General features: G+C 35.7%; 1 protein-coding gene and 1 long non-coding RNA gene across 5 annotated transcripts in view; one reads left to right on the forward strand and one right to left on the reverse strand.

Moving 5' to 3' along the window:
* The window catches only part of LOC128101831 (uncharacterized), a 246304-nt gene extending 233508 nt beyond the window's left edge, over window positions 1-12796 (forward strand). Inside the window, exon 13 of the long non-coding RNA XR_008215208.1 lies at window positions 12693-12796. This is a non-coding gene — a long non-coding RNA (uncharacterized LOC128101831). The remainder of the gene's footprint in view (window positions 1-12692) is intronic.
* The window catches only part of Scn7a (sodium voltage-gated channel alpha subunit 7), a 78400-nt gene continuing 66843 nt past the window's right edge, over window positions 11058-22614 (reverse strand). For 3 of the 4 annotated variants that reach the window (XM_052725234.1, XM_052725233.1, XM_052725231.1), the window contains 7 exons: window positions 21777-21884; window positions 20470-20748; window positions 19677-19730; window positions 19154-19291; window positions 17263-17367; window positions 16284-16554; window positions 11058-12918 (listed from right to left, as the gene is read on the reverse strand). In XM_052725234.1, coding sequence (XP_052581194.1) covers window positions 11855-12918; window positions 16284-16554; window positions 17263-17367; window positions 19154-19291; window positions 19677-19730; window positions 20470-20748; window positions 21777-21884 — 2019 coding nt within the window. In that variant the 3' untranslated portion in view covers window positions 11058-11854. Of the gene's footprint in view, window positions 12919-16283; window positions 16555-17262; window positions 17368-19149; window positions 19292-19676; window positions 19731-20469; window positions 20749-21776; window positions 21885-22614 lie in introns of all 4 variants that reach the window. The other variant, XM_052725232.1, reaches the window with a different exon arrangement.

Consider the following 22614-nt stretch of genomic DNA (forward strand, 5'->3'; position numbering starts at 1 on the left):
AACTATGAAACAATGGCTGAGGGGTCACCAACTGGATCAGGCCCTCTGAATGGGTGAGACAGTTGATTGGCCTGATCTGTTTGGGAGGCATCCAGGCAGTGGGACCCGGTCCTGTGCTCATTGCATGAGTTGGCTGTTTGAAACCTGGGGCCTATGCAGGATTGTTTGGCTCGGCCTGGGAGGAGGGGACTGGACCTACCTGGACTGAGTCTGCCAGGTTGATCTCAGTCTGTGGGGAAGGCTTTGCCCTGGAGGAGATGGGAATGGGGGGCGGGCTGGGGGGGAGGTGAGGGGAGTGGGATGGGGGAGAACAAGGGAATCCGTGGCTGATATGTAGAACTGAATTGTATTGCAAAATAATAATAAAAAAAACTCTTCAGCAATGTAGGACCAGAATTTCTAGATGAACCATTTTCTCTCAAAGAGAAAATAACACACATACACACACACACACACACACACACACACACACACACACACACACACACACTTAATATTTTAGAGGAAACATTGATAAAAATTGTTATCAAGTACAATTGTTATTAAAATACAAAAGTACACAACAAAATGAACCACACAGACAACATTGCAATCAGACAAATACCTTTAAATGGTATTTAATAATTCATAGTATGGTTAGGACAATATGTCATATTTCCATTTCTTGTTGAATATTCTTGTAAAGGGCCAAGAGCTTTCTTTGTACCTGCAGTGTATGACCTAATCATGGGAGCATCTGCTTTTAGCCTAGCCAATAGTAGCAAAAGTTTAGGTAACTATGCTAACAAACTAAGCTGATTGGTATGCATCTACAAAAGATGTGATATTTAAAATCCAATACATTTCTCTGATTGGAAAGTAATGCTCTCTATTCATCTTCAATAACAAAAATATAATTATTCTGAAGACTCATAATAGTTATCCCAGGAAGGTGCTTGGAGGCACTTAATGCTTCTTGTCATTGGTGTTAAGAAAATAAATGAGTAAGGATTCATAGCCTTCAAGGTGTTTCATTAGACACACATCAGGACTGAACCCTGCTCCAGAATCACTTATCCAATAATAAAGTAGGTTCATGCTAGCTTCTTTGGCTTCTTACATTCTCTAGAGTATTACTCTGGATTTTGATTCCTGAAACTTCAAAATGTTTCTATGTCTTGGCTTTGTGTTGCATTTTTATCATTGCTCCAATATACAGCAGCTTTCTGCAGAGAACAATGCAGATCAACTCAAGCTAATGCACATGCAATCAATGCCTTCCTTGCAAAGCTTTTAATCACACCTTCTTCCTGTGTAGATCAATAGTTAATGAAGGTATCCAGTTACTTTCCTCAGAATGTATTTGGGAATAGCATTAAGTAAAGAGAGCATGGAATGGCCACCTGTTTATAACTATACATTTTTTATGAGAAAATTTCTGTGTACATCAATGCTGCTGCAGTGGAGAACCACACAGACACTGGCTTAATGTACTTGGGGGCACATTTCAATAGAATCTTAGCATGGATTCGCTAAACCCAGAGCTTTCTTGAGCAGAAAGTTGATGTGAGGACATTGCAATATATTTAATGATTAAGTAGAGAAGAAAAACAGCATCATAGAGATAAATCTTTGCAATTTCCTGAGACTTAAAACAATACACCTCCTTTACTTAAAACTAGCATTCCTGTTGAGGAATCTTACTTCTCCTAAATATGTCAGAGTTTATCTTGATTTGAATACATATCACTCAGTTGAAAGAACAAATAATTTTCTTGACTTGAACTACCAAGTATGATTAAAAGAGGAACTAAAAATAATTATTTGGCAAATCCTGCTAGTTCTTTCACATATGGATATGGCATGGTGTATTCAATGACCAAGAGATAGTATTGCAGGGGTAGACAGGAATTCTTTTTTTTTTAATTTTTTTATTTTTATTTTGCAATACTAGCAGCATGGTACCCACCTCAGAAGCAAGCTATCTCTAGTTCTACTAGGTTGGAGCTTAGAAAACATTAAGACTGAAACAGTACTCTTGGTAAGTATTCTGTATTGGCTCTGGCAATAAGGAAGCAATTTTCTGAGGAAAAGATTCAGGTAATTGGAAGTTGAAGTGACAGAAGAAAAAGAATTGGTGTAGAAACTGTCAAATATATTTTCACCTTATTTGTATACAGATGTTTATGATGTGGTCAAATGCTGAGACAAGTTCAATGTGCTTTCAACACAGCAACTGTAGTATGTTTGATTCTATTAATAATTAAGGTTGAAATATGTTTATATCATTTTCTTCATGGACTCTTGCCCTACTGGATAGCAACTTTTTGAGGTGAGAGAACTTGCTGTTTATGGGGTTTATTTTTGTTGTTTTTATTTGTTTTTTAAATTGGCATAACATCTAGAAGAGTAGAAGAGCCAGAGGGGGTTGAGGACACCAACAAAACAAGGTCCTCTAAATCAACGTGATCAAAGCTCATATGAACTCAAAGAGATGGAGGCTGCATCTACAGGGCCTATATGTGTCTGCACCAGGTCCTCTGCATATACAAAAGAGCTGGCAAATCAGCATTTTTATGGGATTCCTGAAAATCTTGAAAAAGTGCAAAAGAGTGGGTCTTTATTCTGATGGCTTCTCTTGGGCAATTTTTCTTCTGTTTGTTTGTCTTGTTCAACTCTGATATGTTATTTTTTGTCTCATCATAGCATCGTAGAGTATAATATAGTATAGTATGGTATAGTCTAGTCTAGTCTCCTCTAGTCCCTTAGAGGCCTGTTTTCTAAAGAGAGATAGAAAGCAAGTGGATTCAGATGGCAGGGGAACAGGTAGATACTGGGAGGAACAGAGAGAAGCGAAACTATAATCAGACTTATTATGTGAAAAAATATCTATTTTCAATAAAAAGGAAATATTTTTAAAAATAAGGTAAAACAAACCTTATTATACATCAATGTCTGCAATTAAAAAGAATGTAAAATCCATCCATGAAATGCCAGCAACCTTAGAATGGTCATCTACCCTAATTAAGTGGAATTTATCACTGAAATTCAAGGTTGAATCAACTTTATTTGTATGACACACCACATTAAAAGAACAAAAGTTTAAAATATGATCCTCTTAACTCAATAGATACAGAAAAAACATTTGACAGAATTCAACATCCTTGTGTCATAAAATACTCATTAAATTGTACAAAAGGAATATATGGGGATGCAATGAATATTGACAATATGTGACAAAATTGCAGTTGACACCACACTTAATGATAAAGAGCTGAAAGCATTTTATTAAATGGTCAGAAACAAGAAAAGCAATATCATTTTTCACACTCTTATTTATCATACCACTTGGACATCTAGACAGGACAAGAAAAACTGACATACAAGTGATAAAAGAATTAATGGTGTGTCTGTTTTAGAGTGACATAATCAAATAGGCGAAAATGTTTAGATTCCATGAAATCATGAAAACTGATCACACCTGAAATCACCATACAAATACTTGATGTTTTGGTTGTGAGCCTAGCCTTTAACGGGTGAGACAGTTGATTGGCTTGATCTGTTTGGGAGGCATCCAGGCAGTGGGACCGGGTCCTGTGCTCATTGCATGAGTTGGCTGTTTGAAACCTGGGGCCTATGCAGGTTCGCTTGGCTCGGCCTGGGAGGAGGGGACTAGACCTACCTGGACTGAGTCTACCAGGTAGACCTCAGTCTGTGGGGAAGGCTTTGCCCTGGAGGAGATGGGAATGGGGGGGGGATTGGGGGGAAGGTGAGGGGAATGGGAGGGGGGAGAACAAGGGAATCCGTGGCTGATATGTAGAACTGAATTGTATTGCAAAATAAATTAAAAAAAAAAAAAGAAAAAAAATACTTGATGTTTACTCTTGTTTTCCTCTTCTGCTAAGTATGGAGGAGTCAAAGGATGCTTGTTAAAAATTATCATTTAAATAAAAGCAAAACACAGAACACACACACACACACACATACACACACACACACACACACACACACACACACACACACACACACACACCACATACATACACACAAATCCTATGGAGTTCCAGAGGAATCAAGGAAATATTTACCTTTTCTGTCTTTCAATGTTATGGGAAGCAGCTGTGGATGCAGTGCAGGGCTACAGGGAATACTTTAAAAAGTTCTTCTTGCAACTGTGCTTTTAGTGAATCATTTATGTTCTTGCAGGGGAATATTTTCATTTGCTAAAGCAGAGTGAGCTATAAGAAAATGTTACTTTGAATTTTAATATCATGCTCCTTGAAAATAAGGTCACTGTGCATAGTGACCTGAAACAATTGTGATCCCAAATCATAGGCAAGAACAATAAAAGTAAACAAATGGGATTGCACCAATAAACTTTCTACATAGCAAAGGATTCTGTAACTAGACCGAAGAGCCAAGATATTGGATTGAGAGAAAAATTTGATGTCCATGTAAGAGATGTGTGTGTGTGTGTGTGTGTGTGTGTGTGTGTGTGTGTGTATGTATGTGTATGTGTGTTGTGTTTTGCTTTTATTTAAATGTTAATTTTTAACAAACATTCTTTGACTCCTCCATACTTAGCAGATATATAAGGAACGTAGGCTACATAATAGAAGGAAAACCATTCTATTGAAAATGTCCAAAGGACTTCAAGTGAGAACATCACAAATGATGATAAACCTAGTTAAAAAATTTATGAAAAAGCATCTATCAATACTTCATCAAAGGAATGAATGCAAACATCACCTCATAACCGCTAGAGTGTCTTTTAACATAAAGATGAAAGGTAGTGTTGTGGGGGGAGGTGGAGAAAAGGGATCCTTGTGGGCTGTGAGTAGGAATGCAAATATTATCATGATGGAAAACAGTACATTAAGATTCCTCAAAATACTAAAAAATAGATATTACTATTTGACTCTGCTTTCACTTTCATATGCATCCACAGGCAAAGAATCAAATGTCCAAGGAAACTTCTGCACTCCCGCGCTCACTACAATGCTATTCACGAGAACTAAGATAGGAAAACACTTAAGTATCTCTGCCAGATGAATTTAGAAAGAGAGTAGAGTAAGTGTACTACTGTGCATAGTTGTGGTGGGCTATCATCCAGCTCTAAAGGAAGAAAATTCTTTTATCAGCGTGCGTGAGTCTGGGCAACATTACGTTGAGTGAAATAAGCGACACAGATGAAGACAAATACAGTGTGGCTTCTTTAACATGGGACACCTAGAACATGAATGGAGAGAACTAGGAAGTGCAATGGTGGTTACAAGAGGCTGGGATATGGAGTAGATAGGGCAACAAGGATGCTCCTCGAAGGTACAGACTTTTGGTTAGACAGCAAGCACAAACTATAAAACTATACTGCAGAAAACGCTGAGTATAATAAATGATAATGTAATTCAAATATCTAAGTTGCTAAAAGATTGTGTTTAAAATACTCTCATTAAACAGAAATAAAATTTGAGAGCTACATTTATTCATTAGTCTCATTTATTTCACATTGTAGGCATATAGGAAAACAACGTTTCATTAAACTAATATACACAATTAATGTGTCAGTTAAAATTTTAAAACCTCAAAGGAGATAGATTTTTTGCTATATCTTGATATGAATCCATAATTTTTATAACATTTTATTAATTCTTTGAGAAATCCACACAATGTATTTTAACCTTATTCACTTGCTCCTTCAATTTTTCTTGGATCCACCTTCACATTCTAAACCAGCCAAATTCCTGTTCTCTCTTTCACTATCAAGTCTTTCAGACTGGGTTGCCAAAATACTCCTGTGTGTGAGATCTGCTGTGGGGCATGGTTGACCTATCAACTGTGACACCTGAAGAAAACTTACTCTCCCTCTCTCAGCAGCTATCAAACACCAATACATCCTCAGTTAGGAGTAGGATTTTGTGGTCACTTCCCTCTTTCCATGCTTAGATTTTGTCTGGGTTGATTTTGCATGGGACTTGTGCATTACATCACAGTCACTGTGACTTCATACGCACAACTAGCCTGTGTATCTGAAAAACAGTTTCCTTGTAGTCTTGCTCTTGCAAGCCTTATGCTCCCCTCTTTTCCTCAATCACCCCTGAGTCATGCAAGAAAAGCTTTGATATAGACGTTCTGCTTAGGGTGGAGTGCTCTGAAGTTTCTTATTGTGTAGATTGACCACTTTGAGTATTTGTGTTGTCATCTACTGCAAGAAGAAGCTTCTGTAATGAGGGTTGAAAGGTGCATTGATCCATGGGTATAATGTTATATCATTAGGACACTGTTTAATATTATTTTCATTTAGAAGAGTAATAGTAGTAGATTTTCCCAAGGGCCTACAGACTATCTAGGCACACATTCTTAGTACTAATAACAGTGTTCAATTCTCAGAATGGTCCATACATCCAATGAGAAAGTGTTTGGTTACTTCTTTAACATTCATATCATCATTATTGCATCAGAAGATATATCTTTCCAGGAGAGTCATTATTACAGTTTTACAGGGTTTGTACCTTCTGGCACCATGAAAGCTATCCTGATGTACTCATTTGATTTCCAATGTTGCATGATTCAAGTGTGCAGTGTCTTCAATGATCTTATTGTCAAGGACTAGAAGGTAACCAAGAGCAATGACTATACTGGGATATGTTTTTAGATCTGTTGAACTCCACTGATCAACAACTAAAAAATGATGACCCATTACTAGCACTGAAGTTTTTATTTGCTAATTTGTACTGTATAGTTAGGATATTGCCCACCTTGATTATAGGGTAACTCCACTTAAATTCTTTATAAAGATGTATATGTATATGTTTGAGGAAGCTTCTGTAGTTGTAAGTTTCCATATGGTTTTTGCAAAAAAAGACCTTTGTATTACGGGTTACATGGTGTAATGATGAATTCATATCTTTGGCTTTTTATTTTACCTTTCTCCATCCTTTCCCATTTTCCAACCATCTAGGAAAAATTGGTTTCTTCTTTTTAAACTGAATTATAATACAATGCAAAAAGGAAAACAGTGTACTCTTTTAAAAGGTTTTGAAATTTCAGGATTTTCCAGACAAATATGTAAGGTTTGGACAAATTTCAATAGTGAAAGAAAAATACCATGAAAAGTCAAAAAAGGAATATGATCTTTCCTTCATCAGACTAAATAAAATATTCTCTGTGCTAAATATGGGAAGGGGAGCCTATTTCTTTGCAAAGACACAAAATTAGAAATTATGCTTTGGATAGAGGGTCAGTTACTGGAATACATACATAACTAAAGAAAAGTGAAAAATCAATAAATCAAATAACCACATTAAAATGTGCGTAGAGCTTAACAGAGAGTTCTCAAAATATGAAACACAAATGGCTGAGAAACACTTTATAAATGTGGAGTTGGGTGGAGAGGTGGAAGGATCTAGGAAGAGTTGGGGGAGGGGAAAATGTAATCAGAATATATATATGTGTGTGTGTGTGTGTGTGTGTGTGTGTGTGTGTGTGTGTGTGTGTGTGTGTGTTTTCAGTAAAGTTATATCAGAATATAATTCTTTTAATAAAAAGAAAAGATAAGCAGAAACAAAAATAGAAGAAAAAACTAGAAACCAAATAATGTCAATCTTAAGTGCTAATAGATCTATAGGTACATGCAAGTGCTTGAATACACCAATCTAACAAAGTGCTTCTCATAGAAAACTTCTAATTCAATGGCATAAGAAATTGGCACAAAAATGGTCAAAAGTAAAGAAAAGATTTATTAAACCAAACTTCTAAAAAAGCAGCACTAGTTAGTTATATCATCTGGTGAAGTTAATTTCAGAAGAAACAATTATGAGGGGCATTACACAATGATAAAAAGAAAGCTTACCAGGGCAAAATAGCAATCTTTAATATACATGTGTCAAATAACATAACTTCAAGATTAAGCAAAATTCATCAAAAAGAAGAATAGGACAATGAGAATTTTAACATGTCCCTCTCAGAAACCAACCAAATTAGTAAATATAAAATCATCAAAGACACAGAAGATATGCACAGCACAGCAAGTGGACAAGATATAAGTACACACAGAACACTCCACTCAACAATGTATGAAACACACACAGAATACTCCACTCAGCCAAGGGTACAAACACACACAGAACGAACACTACATTCAACAAAGAATGCAAGCACACATAGAACACTCCATTCAACAAAGACTGTAACACAGACAGAACACTGTGTAAGTGAAAGTTTTTCTCCTGCCTGCCTGTTTCCAAATACCCAACAGTTGCTTCCCAAATAATTGACTTGGAGGCTTAATATTATTTATAAATGCTTGGCCAGTAAATCAAGCTTATTACTGACTAGCTCTTACACTTAAATTAACCCATAATTCTTATCTATGTTTAGGTTTAGCCACATGTCTTGGTACCTTTTCTCAGTGCATCATTCTCATCTTGCTTCCTCTGTATCTGGCTGGTGACACCTTGACCCATCCTTCATCTTCCCAGAATTCTCCTAGCCTGGTTGCCCCACCTATACTTCCTGCCTGGCTACTGGCCAATCGTTGTTTTATTAAACCAATTTGAGTGACAAATCTTTACAGTGTACAAGAGCATTATCCCATAGCAACACCCTATTCGTCAATGACAAAACACATGCTATCAAGTGTCTATGAGCACTTGCTGAAATAGATCAGTATTTGGCCAACAAATGGATTGAAATTACCATAGTTCTATTTATAAAATATTTTATTTTGTTTATTTTAACTCTGTGTGTGTGTGTGTGTGTTGTGTTGTGTGTGTGTGTGTGTATATATATATATGTGTGTGCACTCATGTGTGTACACATGAGTATAGGTGCCTATCTCAATTTTCAATTACTTCCCCTTTAATGTTTATCTAAATTTCATTGTGGTCAGAGAAAATGATCTATGTGACACCCATACTCTGAAATTCATGAAGATCTATCTTATGGACCAGAAGATGTCCAGTTTTGATAAATTACCCAGTTTCAAAAAGAATGCATGTTCTGAACTTATTGGGTAATATTGTATATAACACAAGATAAAACTTGTTTTTTTCACAGTTTTGTATGTCTCTAAAAAGAAGATATAGAATTGAAGGAAAACAAACATAGAACATATTAGAAGGTTAGGGAGTAACTAAATAAAGAATTGTTTTTCTTACAGCACATTAGTCATGAAGAAAGTATGCAAATAAACAACCTAATTTTCTACTGTAGAAAAATAAAGATAAGAGCAGAATAATATAAAGTGAGCAGAAAGAAAACAATCTGAACAATAATAGAAGAAATCAATAAAACTGAGAAAAGGAAACAGGAAAACTAATGAAATAAAAATTGTTTTCTAGAAAGCCCTTACAATTGATAAGTCTCTAATTAAAACTAAAATGCACCCTGGATTAGTGGAACAGAAGACTAATTCAGAGATTATACCAAATGAATCTCAAATTCAACGAGTCTTACCAAAATCCCAACTTGCTTTGTCACAGATTTGATGGCTGATCATACACTGATATGTAAGCATTAGAGATCCAAAAGTATCCCGGAGATTTTTACTCTTGAGTTATGGGAACGAACAAATGAATAAGTTACCATGTCAATATTATTGTTAAAATTTTACTAATCAAATTTGCCAATCTGGCTTACAAAATTATAATATAAAAACAAACAAAGCCAAGTGTGCTTAACAAGTGACATTTATTATTTCCTGCAGTATCTCAGAAGTAGAACATATGGCAACAGTCTTTCGGAATTGAAACTTCCTGCAATTTTGGATGGTTATTGCTCACCATTCTTTATAAGTAATGGCAAAATGATCTTCAAACTCAAATCAGTGTGTTGTCATCATGGCATTTATGGAAGCAAGTTATAATTCAGTTTTAGTATCTGCAGCAATTTCCACATTAAGGCATTTCCAGGAATGAAAAAACTGAGAAGTTGAGGTAACACACCAGTTGTCACCAAGTCACTAGTTAAACATTCCATGCCTCTCTTGTCTCTATCACAAGACAGAGAGTGAACAGTAAAAGGGAAATATTTTTATAAAAAATCCCATCGGACTCTGAAATTACATTTACTTAGGTGGTCTTTCAAGGCATGTTGGTAAAGTTACTAAGTTTCTGAGGAGCAGAAGCAGATAACAGAAGTTAAGGCTCAAAATCATGCGTTCATTGCAAAATACAATCTCTAGGACATCATGGCATTGAGTGTCATAAAACACATTTAAAGCTTGTTATATAAGTCAACAGAATATATATTTTCTTTCTAATTCTGGAGGACTTCATAGGCACAGTGAAATCAGTTTTCATACAAAGGGAGTAAATATCAGATTCTCAAACTACATGGAAGGAATTAAACAATTTTATGAATAAGTCAAAATCAACTATTTATATTAATAATAATGTCAGTAGTCAAAATTAATGTTTGTTATTTTACAGATTCTCAAATATAAAACATTTACATGAGCACTTATATGTATGACAAAATACAAAACAATAAGAAGGTAAAAGGTAAATGAGCAACTAAATCTAATTTGCATGTAATGATGTTATAAAATACCAATTTACTTTTGTCTGTTAATTCATAGTCCTTATTGTTTTAAGGATCACTTTCCTTTTTAAGATACAAGAAATACAAAGTGCAATGAAAACTTTCAAGTGACCACTTTCCTAATTAAGGGTCAGGACACTGAAAATTCCTAGACAGGCTGGTTGCCTTCGACTCTTCTCATTTATATGACAGCATGCATCTGCTATGGATAAATGGTAAAAAATACATATTTTTTAATAAGGTTTTTATAATAAGGTGAAGCTTTAGTCCATTAACATTTATCTCTATTGTATCTATTTAGTAAATATGTACTTTAAAAAGGTATAAATGTGGCCGGGCGGTGGTGGCGCACGCCTTTAATCCCAGCAACTCGGGAGGCAGAGGCAGGCGGATCTCTGTGAGTTCGAGGCCAGCCTGGTCTACAGCACAAGATCCAGGAAAGGTGCAAAGCTACACAGAGAAACACTGTCTCGAAAAAACCAAAAAAAAAAAAAAAAAAAGGTATAAATGTGAAGAAAATACAGAAAATGTTAGGCTCAGAGAGTAAGTTCCTTCTATGCATCTCGCTCTATGAATCTAATCAGTTGCTGAGCTGGACCTCATGCAGAGCTTCCAAGAGAGATGAGGAACCAGGAGCCCAAGAGCAAGGAAGCAGTGTCAGCATCCACTGTCTGAAACTAAACAACAGTTGTCAAACCACCACCACTACCACCACCACAACCACAACAAAAACCAACCAACCAAACATACAAAAAGGCCAAGAAGGAAAGAAGAAAGAATAGCAAAAACAGGTGTCAAGCCAAACCGTTCAAGAAATATGTGTTGTAAATTAGCCTAAAATCTCTGTGACCTGGACTCAAAGGTACTTTCTGAAGAACTGCATTTTCCCGTACAGCCAGTAGCATTTATTTATGCATGCTTGTGATGTAATGCAATGTTTCTCTGTTTCTGAAGCACAATCTCACTTTAAGGAAGTATCACATATTTGCAAATAAGCTCCAGGAGTAGCTACATAGCCTGTAAAATTACATATAAAATAGAAAAGGTAAGTTGTTTGGCTGTTGAACTTTACTGCCGTTTTTTTCCTCATTTCCTCCCACTCATCTTCCACCAGAGGCAACAACAGACAAGCCATATAGAAAAAGGTAAATAGCCACATGACAACAGTAACCTACTTTAGATGCATTGGGCAGACTGAACATGAAAATGAGTTTGGTGTGGAGATGTGTGGATCGACAAACATGTAATCATTTTCTCTACTCTCTGATCAGTAATCATACTTAGTTAAACTTTGTGTTTGGAGGATATGTGAAGAAAGCACAAGTGGGAAATGAAATTAGATCTGGGTTTGGATAGATGTCTTTTCCTCGATTTTGTCAGAATGTGCACCTTTAGAAGCAGGATCCTCTCTGTCATCATCTATTATAGGGATATCTGATGTGTTTTTGTCATTTTGCCTTAAGCGGTAACTTTTATAAGCACGCTGGATGATGGTTGCTGAAACTGCCTCTTGTTTGCGTTTCAAAGTGGTTGTAATTGGTTCGTATGTGATTTTGAAAGGGTTTGCTAACAAAAATCCAGATTCTATCTCTGAAAGGATTTTCTCCACTCTCTCATCTTTTCCCATCACTCTTTTCGTAAAAGCAAGTAAGATGTCAAGGCAATGAATTCTGTCTCCAGCGGCCATGGGGAGATCCATAGCCACAAGTTGGCCCTTGTTTGGTTTTGCCATGAAAAGAGGAGGATCGAGAGCAGCTGCAAAATCTGAAAGCTTGCTAGAGTCTATGTATTGGGTCCTATCAGGGTCAAACCTGTTCCATACCTGGAAAAATTTCTTAAAGTCATCTTCACTCAAGGTCCTGTTTTTTTTCTTAAAAGGAATACTTAGAAACTCCATGATTAACATGATGTACATATTAACAATGATCAGCCATGATATGAGGATGTAACTGACAAAATAAAAAATCCCAACAGTAGGGCTCCCACAATCTCCTTTGACCTGAGTGCCAGGATTAATTTTATCAGGATCACAGTCAGACCATTGGCTATTGAAAATTGCATTCAGCATGCCATCCCAACCAGAAAATATTGTAACTTGAAAAAGACAGAGCATACTGCTTCCAAAGGTCTCAAAGTTGGAGACATCATTAATTCCAGCTTCTTTCTTAACATAGGCAAAGTTGTACATTCCAAAGATGGCATAGATAAACATGACCAGGAAGATGAGAAGACTAATGTTCAGCAATGCTGGGAGTGACAACATCAAAGGAAGCATCAGATCATGGAACATCTTTGGTCCTTTCCCAGGATGCAAGATGTGGATGACTCGAGAGAGAAGTATCAGTTGCACAAGTGAAGGAGGCACCAAGTACTGTCCTACTGTCAAAGGCAGCAACAATCCTTAGTGTGAGAAGAGATAAAAGTAGGCAACAAAATTATCCCAATGCAACTATAAATAGAAAACAACTTATTTTGCAAGTAATCTAGTTTTCTAAGGCTCATGAATCTTCTGCCAATCTATCACTTAAATTAACCTATCTCATGTAACAGCATATCGAATATTGGGCTAGGTAAATATTAATTGTACCAATGACAAGGCTATGTATCAAATTCAGGAGACATTTTTCTGTATTGTCATCTGCTTTGGATATTGTTCTGTATGCTGTGAATGTGTTGCTCTGATTGGTTAAAACATAAAGTGCTGATTGGCCGGTGGCCAGGCAGGAAGTACAGGTGGGACAAAGAGAGAGGAGGGTTCTGGGAACAGGAGGGCTGAGTCAGGAGTTGCCAGCCAGACACAGAGGAAGCAAGATATAAAGATACCGGTAAGCCACAAGCCATGTGGCAAGGTATAGATTTATTGAAATGGGTTAATTTAAGTGTAAGATCTAGCTAGCAAGAAGTCTGAGCCATTAGGCCAAACAGTTTTAATTAATGTAAGTGTCAGTGTGTTTATTTGGGTCTGAGCAGCTGCAGACCAGGCAGGACTGGAGAAAACTTCAGCTACAGTCATTATAAGATACTTCTGAAATCACAGCTGACCAGAATATTCACTGTAGGTCAACAGTCAAAATTTTTCTGAACATTGTTGGACTAAAGAATTTTGCTCAATCTCATATTGAATGCCTTCAAAATGTATCATTTAAATATGGGGAGATTAATAATATAATTTCTCTCAAATATTTTATCTGTTCTTATGATAGTTATTAAAGATGAGTAGAATGCAACACAGGAAGACATCATTGATAATTATGCATATAAAATGTATAACATTTAGTGAATCATAGATTATAATCTAATTTGTTTCTTTCATAAGTTGTATTTCAGGCCAAAGAACTTTAAATATGAGTAGAAGCTGTATTTCCTTATAACTTCATGTTGGGTTTTGGTTGAGAACTGTCATAAGGCTTTGGTATATCTGCTGAGAGGAAGTATCATGGCTTACACTTTCTTAACATGAACACTCCATAAGATGACTTTTTTGTGAGGTTCTGTCATGTCTATATTCCTTCTAAAGTATGTCAGTGACTCTTTTACCCTTGCCAAATACCCATCTTTCTCCAATCTCCCAAGCTCTTCCATTATTCAGGAGGCAAGCTCATTTGACTGTGTACAAATTTATTGACATGCTCACTACTAGGAAATTAAACCCTTTATCTAAAATCTGTTCTCCTGATGACATTATTTTCCATGAAACACTGTCAAAAGCAGAAAGCATATTCTCTTCCACTCTACATTTCTCAGGCAAAAAGACAGAATGAGTATTTTTGTACCTTTCCAGGAAGGCTCCCGGGCACATTTTGTCCACTTATTTTTGTTAAGAGGTAAGATAGATTTTTAGACTCTCTGTGGATCATGTCACCCCACTCAGTCCTTTCTTATCATGTCCTGGCTCTGGGAACCACACCATCGTCATTTCTTACACTCAGCTGAAGGCATTAGTATGTGGCTTATGACCTCCTTGTTCAACTCAGCCTCTCCCTTAATAAACCATCCAATGGCTCCCATCAATCTTTCACTGTCTCAACTCAATAATACTCATTGTTTTCCTTCAGTCACCTACACCGGTGCCTTGGCCAGAAGACTGACCCAGAAGAGTGGAGCTTCAAATTTAAACAGCTTTCTCTATGGCTGACCTTCCCCTTCCTGCTCACTCCTTTAATACCTGCTTCAGTCACTATGGCTCTGTAACTCAGTTGTTTTCTTCCTGCTGCCTTTCCCATCTCTGTATATTTTTCTACCAATCTTCTTATATTTTTCTCTCAGTAGTCAGTAGCATGAATTCACTATTCCACTGAAAGAACTGAAAATTCTGAAAGTACTAAGTTGCTTTCAGGAAGGTAGTTTATTTATGTATTTTTTGTTATGAAAGTCCTGGTTAATATCATTAGTCCCTTTTAATTTTTTCTTTTATTTTTTGAGATTATAATCTAATTATACCTGTTTCTTTTTCCTTTCCTTCATCTAAACCATACACCTTTATTCCCTCTCTTTCAAAGTTATGGTCTCTTTTTACACTAATTATTGTTACACACATATGCATTCCTAAATATGTAAATACAACTTACTTAGTCTATATAATATTACTTGCATGTATGTTTTCAGGGCTGACCATTTGGTATTGTGTAACCATTTGGTATGCTCTTCTCTGGGAAAACTATTTCTCTCATGCTCAGAATTCCTTTGTTTTCTGTAGATCTTTTTGCAGAATAAAGATCTCCTTGGTTTTCCTTCATAGTGCAACTATCATCCTTGTTGAGCTAATGTTTAGGCAGTCACATTGGTGAGACATTATGGGTGTAGCTTCTGACACTCCTAGGAGACAATCTCATAGTAAACTACCTGATCCTCTGGCTCTTATAACCTTTCCGGCCTCTCTTCTGCAATGACCCTGAGCCTTAGGTGCAGAAGTTGACATCATTAACTCTTAAAAAATGCTACCTACTCTCATGGAAATCACATTCTGGTTATGCAGAAGCAAACACTAAATAAACTTCTTTATTCCTGAAATAATTTTGCCCAAAACTCAGTGCATGTCTGTGCCCTTACCCAGTATGTCTCTGTTTAAATTGACTTATATGATGTTTTCTCTGACCAGCAATTACTGATCAGATACCCTTCCCTCTGTCCTATGCTTTAGTACTCTCTGTTTCTTACATAATAGCACAGTACGAGAATGTACTGCTCTGAATATGTATCCTCTCAGGGTCTGAAGTTATGTAAACATATAAATGATTCCTAACCTTTAGATGCAGAGCCCTATCTGTTTAGCAAGAGGATTAATGAAATGTATTTGTAAACAAAGAGTGAAATTACCAAAGTAAGAGAAGACTAGAGACAAATTCATTAAACCTAAAACTATGAGACTTGGGGCAAAATCCTTTAAATCATAACATGGTAATGCTGCAAAATCAGGGAATTTTTTTTTAAAAAAATTTAAAGCAAGGAATATTAGTGAGTTTAAATGTCATAACATTTTAATGCACAGGGCTCCTTCTCCTGGCAGCCTAGAATGTCACAAATTACAGATTAGCAAGTAGGTATCATGTGTTTGTGACAGATACTTTATAAGCTTTTTAACACATGAAACATATTTTCTCACCAAGAAAATGGTGATTGTACATATACACTTCAAACAGTAGTTCATTCTTTTGGGGGAAGAAAAAGATCTCATCATTTTGTTTCTCAAGGGTCAATCTCTTGGCAGGCATTGTGATGGACTGAATTAATGCTATAAAGGAAAATTTGACAAGAACAAGCCTTACCTGTAATGGAGAAAATAACCACCATAAAATCATGAACATTCCACACATTGGTGAAATAGTGGCAGCGGAAGGCAATGAGCTTCAGGATGCATTCTAGAGTGAACAGCATGACAAAAATGACTTGCATCCAGTAGAGGGCAGTTTCCATTTGTATACTCTGCTCATCATTTTGTATCATAATGGTGGTTGCTTGGAAACAGATAAGAACTATGATGATAACATTAAAGACACGATGTGTTACCAGGTCAAAAATGAAGCCTTGGAACTTGTTCTGTAGGTGAAGAGAAATGCAATATCTATTAGCAAGCTACTTAGGTATTTATATGCATAGTTTCTGGATTCTACAAGTTCCCACTCAAAATAATGCAAAATGTAACACTTGAACCCTTTGCCAAAGAATGCATTTTATAATTGTGTCAAAAACTATATCTATCTATCTATCTATCTATCTATCTATCTATCTATCTATCTATCTATCTATCTACCTATCTATCTATCTATCTATCTATCTATCTAAATCTGCATAAATACATACATATTATATTTGACTATAATTTGAGACAGGATAATGTAAAAGGCGAAAGATTTATACGATCTGAAGTGAAACCAGAGTATGAGACAGGATAATGTAACCCAAGCAGGTGCTAGACTTGCTAGGTTGTGAAAACTGGCCATGACCTCCTAATACTCCTCCCTCTACCTCCCACGTGCTAGGATTACAGGTGTGCTCTACTACAGCTAATGCATTTGTTAATAATTGGAAAAAAAAACTACATTCATAACTTTAAAAAAGATAGTAAATAAACTTATTGAGTTATTTATTTTTTTGTTTTTTGGCAAAGAGGCTTACTTATTTATGGTGCAAGGAATTGAGCCTAGGATTAGTTAGGAAAACACTCTACCATTAAGCTATATTCTAAACCCGAATACAATGAACATTTTAAAATTCATTTATTTAATTAAAATAATATTTTCTTACTATGGGACGGGGTGCTGGTCTTTGAGAATCTTCATACAGGAGCTTCTTCAATGCCCGGTATTGTTTTTTCTGTTTTACTGTTATAAAGATATTTGATCCTCCTTGGTAAAAAAATAAATAAATAAAAGATATGAAAATCAAATTACATTTCTTCCAATTCTTACCTTTAATGATGTGCACTTCAGAAACTTAGACTTCATTCTTTACACAGTCAACGTTTGGCATTTCTATATGAAAATTCATATAAAATACACAGGGTACATGATATTCAACTATCTTTATTGAACTTTTCTATTTTCAGTTAGAGAGACAAGAAAGGCCCACCATAAAGAATTGACTTTGAAAGATAATGTTTGAGTCTTGTAACAAGACGGAGTAAATAAAATTACAGTTGGATCAATTTGCATTTTTATAAATTCAGTTATTGTCATATTTTACAAATGCAACTCAAAGATTCTTAAAAATAATTCTGAAAGTACAGAGTGCTAATCAAACAGCATTTTCTAGAGCTGATCTTTGTGTGTGTGTGTGTTTCTAGTGAAAATTTCGGTATCCTATACAAAATATATAAAGTGAATAGTGTCTTTAATCTAGGAAATTGTCACTGTTTATGCTCTGAGTCAGAATGTCAAAACTAGAACTGACATGCTCCACCATTATGAAGCCCAGAAACAAACCTTAATATGCTATCCATTGGGAGGACAGTCCTAGGATGCTGCAACATCAAATCAAATCACATGTTGCCACTGAGCTTTCTGCTCCCCCTGAGAGGCAGCACCATGGTAAACAGGCACAGGCCTCTCGATTATGACCTACCACTTTCTCTACTTAAAAAAGAGCTCTCTACCTTAGACTGTGCCCATGCTGGTTATGACTCTGGAGGCTTAGAACCCATTGACGTACAGAACGTTTCTAGGCCTAGGGAGAAAAGTGGTTGCAAGGTGCTTGCCTTGTAAGCAAATGGACCTGAGGAGTCTAGAACCCAGGTAAAAAAGCCTTCATGAAGACCTCACAGGTAATCCCAAGGCTGCAGAACAGAAACAGACAGATTCCTGGAGTGCACTCACTAGCCAGGGTAGTAATGAGCTTTGGATCATTGGCTAGTGATAGAACTGTCTCAAGCAAACAAACGACAGGTAGATGTCACACCTGTAGAATGAAACCTTAAGTTCATTTTAAGTTGACCTTTGGTTTCTGTAAGGATATTTATGTATGAGTACATACACATGCACACACATGCACCAAGACGTGTGTGTGTGTGTGTGTGTGTGTGTGTGTGTGTGTGTGTGTGTGTGTGTGCATGCACACACACCATATTCTTTGGGCATGGTTGATGATGACTGCTTGTGGAGACAGAAGTATCTTGACATTGAGACCAGTTTGGGCCAATTAGAACTCCATAATTTCAAGTTATTTCTAGAAATATTTCATTGTCTGTGCAATATCAAATCAGAAATACATTTAATCTCCATATTTGTGTCCTGTGCTTAACTGCAAAAATGACTTTACTTGTACTTTAACCATACTTGAAGACTATCATGTATTTATAGCAAAGAATAGTCAGGCTCTATTTCAAAATAGGGCTTTTTTCTGGCCACATGCATATATTTGTGTATCGACACATTAAGGCCATATGTTTGATTTTCATTACACTATTATTTAGAAACACATACACAGAAATGCAGAAACTTCTTAACTTTAACTCTTGTCCAAGTATATTTTGAGCAATTCAGATAAAATAAGAGGGACATTTTTGTAACATTTACAATGTATAAAAACATTAATTACTGTTCAATTATATTTGTAGCATGTAAAAAGGACTAAGACAATTCTAGAAGCATTTTGGAAATTTGTTTAATTTTAAGCATGTATAAAGAATATTCATACTTATCTTAATTTTCTGCTTGTTGAAATGACTAATGATAACACCGATCAGCATACTCAGAGGGAGAAATAATCCAAAGATAACAAAGACGACAAAATAGATGTACATGTAGAGGTTGTGTTCGTAATTAGGCTGCATACCTACCTAAAATTAAATGTGAAAAAATTAATACAACATGGCTACTAACTTTCTAAAACATGAGACTCATAAGACAACTGATGACAAGAAAACCTAACCCCAATTAATAAAGGAAATGTTTTCCGGGCTTCTTGGTGCAAGGGTATCATGGCTTTGTTCATTTGGGCTTTTAAATGTGTTTATTTGGTCTAGTTACTGTGAAAGGAAGATGATAGTCCTTCAAGAGAGATAACTGCGCCTCAGTTGTTACATATGTTACTGGAAGGATATTCAGTGACCACGGAATACCAAATCTGAAATACATTTAATCTTATGAAATACATAAATTAATCTTGTGACCTGTGCTTAGGTTATCATCTTGATAATGACATCAAGAACGTCAAATACTTACACCAACAGAATCAATTGCTGAATACATAATACTGATCCATCCATTAAATGTTGCCTGTTGAAAGTAAGATAAAAATATGTGAATCTTATAGAGAACTTTTTATGGTAAATAAAGAGCAAACCTTAATTTGTTTTTGTTTAGTACTCTAAAACACTGGATGCTGAGGCTTGCCATACTTCGATACACAGTGTAACTAATACATTTAACATGTCCATTATCAGATTATGTTATTTTTACCTAATTTATTTAATATTCATGAACTATTTAATATAGTAGATATATAATCTCAGTAGAACAAGAGAGACAAAGGGAACTAATATTAGAGTTCTAAATATGTGCTAATAAGCATCAAGGTTTTGCTTATGTTCTTATTCATGTGACTTGTGAATGGTGGACCCTTCCTATACGCTGGATATCAGACCACTAAGAACCCATCCCTCAGCATGTTAATTAGCATAAAGACAGTAGCAATCCAAACAGACTGAAGGGCTGTGAACCTGTTATCTAATGAGCAATGGCAGAAATAGCCAAGTTCTGGGATTCTTTTCCTTTGTCTGCACTGTCATCCCCACCTGCTTCTCCCACAAGAGCATGAACTGTGTCTTGTTGGATCTTCAAAGAAGGCTAGAAAAGCATGTATCTCATAATTTTTATCTACCAGCTAATAATTGCTCAGCTCTCTTATAACCAAATCTACTCCTTACCCATATTCTGTTCAAAATGCAAGTTTGAACTTGAGCTTGACTTTAAGTAGTTCAAATTTGACTTTAAGTAGTTCAAAAAGTATACTCACCACTTGGAACAATGAAAGAAAACCATTTCCAACATTATCAAAGTTCAGGTTTGCATTCTCCCATGGCATTGATTCATTAAATATCAGGTTTTCACACTGACTCTGATTCATAACTTCAAATGTAGGGAATCGTTCTCCACTTGTTGGGTCAATGCATTCATAGAACTTGCCAGCAAATAAGTGTACTCCCATAATACTGAAAAGTAGCCAGGTCATTAGGCAGACCAGAAACACACTGAAAGTGGGTAATGTTGTTTTTATCAAAGCTATCAGAACCACCTGGAGTATAGGAAAGTAAATATTTTAGATAAGAAAGGGAAAGTATTTTGATATCTGATCACATTCAAAGTGCTCATTAATATAGTATCATATTGAATCATGTAAAATGCATATCTAGAGTTGAATAATCCATACACAAGTATTAGAATCACCAAAACAGTTTTTCAGTTTTAATAAAAAATATACTAAAATTCCAATATACTTAAAAATTGGTACATCATTGACAGGCAACACAACTTACTAGTTAGAATCCTAGACTAAATCTTTTATTCAGTGGACCTACATTTGTTTAATGAGATTCTGTACAATATCAGATTGGTTAAGATAATTTCAACTCAGTGCATGACTTAGATTGTGTATAAAGTATATAAAAAGTCTAGGGAATGGGCTGAGAACTGACTTGAAGCTTATGGTGTAGAGGGAATCTTAGAAGGTCTTATTAATAAAGTCAAACCCAGGCCAGGTATTGGGGTGAACACTGGAAGATCAGAGAACCAGAACAAGCCACAGCTACCTCACCTTGCCAGATCCTCAGCTGGTCTTGTTTCCTCAGACTGGAAGATTCTGAGTCCTCATCCAAATGGGTCTCAGCTGAACTGTGCTGCTAGAAGCCTGAAAGCTTAACCAGCCAAATGCTTAACCAGGCCAAAATGCTTCTAGTTCCTGGTCCTCATGCCTTATATATCTTTCTGCTTTCTGCCATCACTCCCTGGGATTAAAGGCATGAGTCACTATGCTTGGCTGTATCCTTGAACACATGGATTTCTGCCTAGCTCTGCCTCCCAAGTGCTGTGATTAAAGGCGTGTGCTACCACTGCTTAACCTCTTTGTTTAATATTGTGGCTGTTCTGTCTCTGACCCCAGATAAGTTTATTAGGGTGCACAATATTTCAGGGAACACAATACCACCACATTATGGACTTGCAAAGGAGACAATAAAAGAATGGCACAGGAAGCCGAGAGAGATGAACTGGTGAAGTTAAAGAGATGGATTGGCTCACAGCTGAGTTTTAAACTGTCTGTCATACCTTCATTCTTTCAAACTGAGAGAGAACTCTGAGTGCTCGAAGGAATTTGATGGAAGTGAGTGGGGTCAGATCTTCTCGAGTTTTGCCTATTAAGCTAAGACAAAACACCTGCACATATGTTAAAAAAGAGTTAAGGTGATCATAAACTTTGTGCTTATAAAAAAATGACACATTGAAACTAACCATTCAACCTTTAAAACACTTAAATATACGGTACATAATGTCTTAATGCAAACTGTAAGAATCTCATTTTTGTTAAAATCTCTCTTAAGATAAAATGTAATCATTTACAGAAAAAATATAATTTTTATAAATATTTATAAATTTGATATTCTATATGATTAAGATTAATATTTATATTGTTTTTCAGTTTGAAATAAGATCATTTGCAATATAGCAATGAAAATATATTCATTAAAACAAAATATAGAATATACTCACATATTCACCTCTGGATTATTACAGTTAAGGCAATATATAAAATAATTCAGAAATCATATATGAAGAAAGAATTAAACAGAAACATAGTATTATAAAATTATAGTTGTGAACTTACATGATTTGTAAATTTATATTTATAAAATTATCAAGACTTAACATGTTACTTAGAATTAAACAAGGTCAATATAGCCATGATTAAACTATTATTATATCAATATGCTTCTTATATTTTCAAGTCAACATAGAGATAATACCACCTCATTTTTGTTCTTAATTCTATACTATAAAGATGGTGTTGAGGTAGCCTTAGAAACAAAGGGTTCTACAAAGAGGCATGTATTAGCTGACATCTACTTTGTAATTTCCACTTTGATTTCTGTGCAGAAAACAACAGAAA

The sequence above is a fragment of the Peromyscus californicus genome, unplaced genomic scaffold (assembly GCF_007827085.1).
Source record: "Peromyscus californicus insignis strain IS unplaced genomic scaffold, ASM782708v3 Scaffold_7__1_contigs__length_154581171, whole genome shotgun sequence".
Lineage (NCBI taxonomy): Eukaryota > Metazoa > Chordata > Mammalia > Rodentia > Cricetidae > Peromyscus > Peromyscus californicus.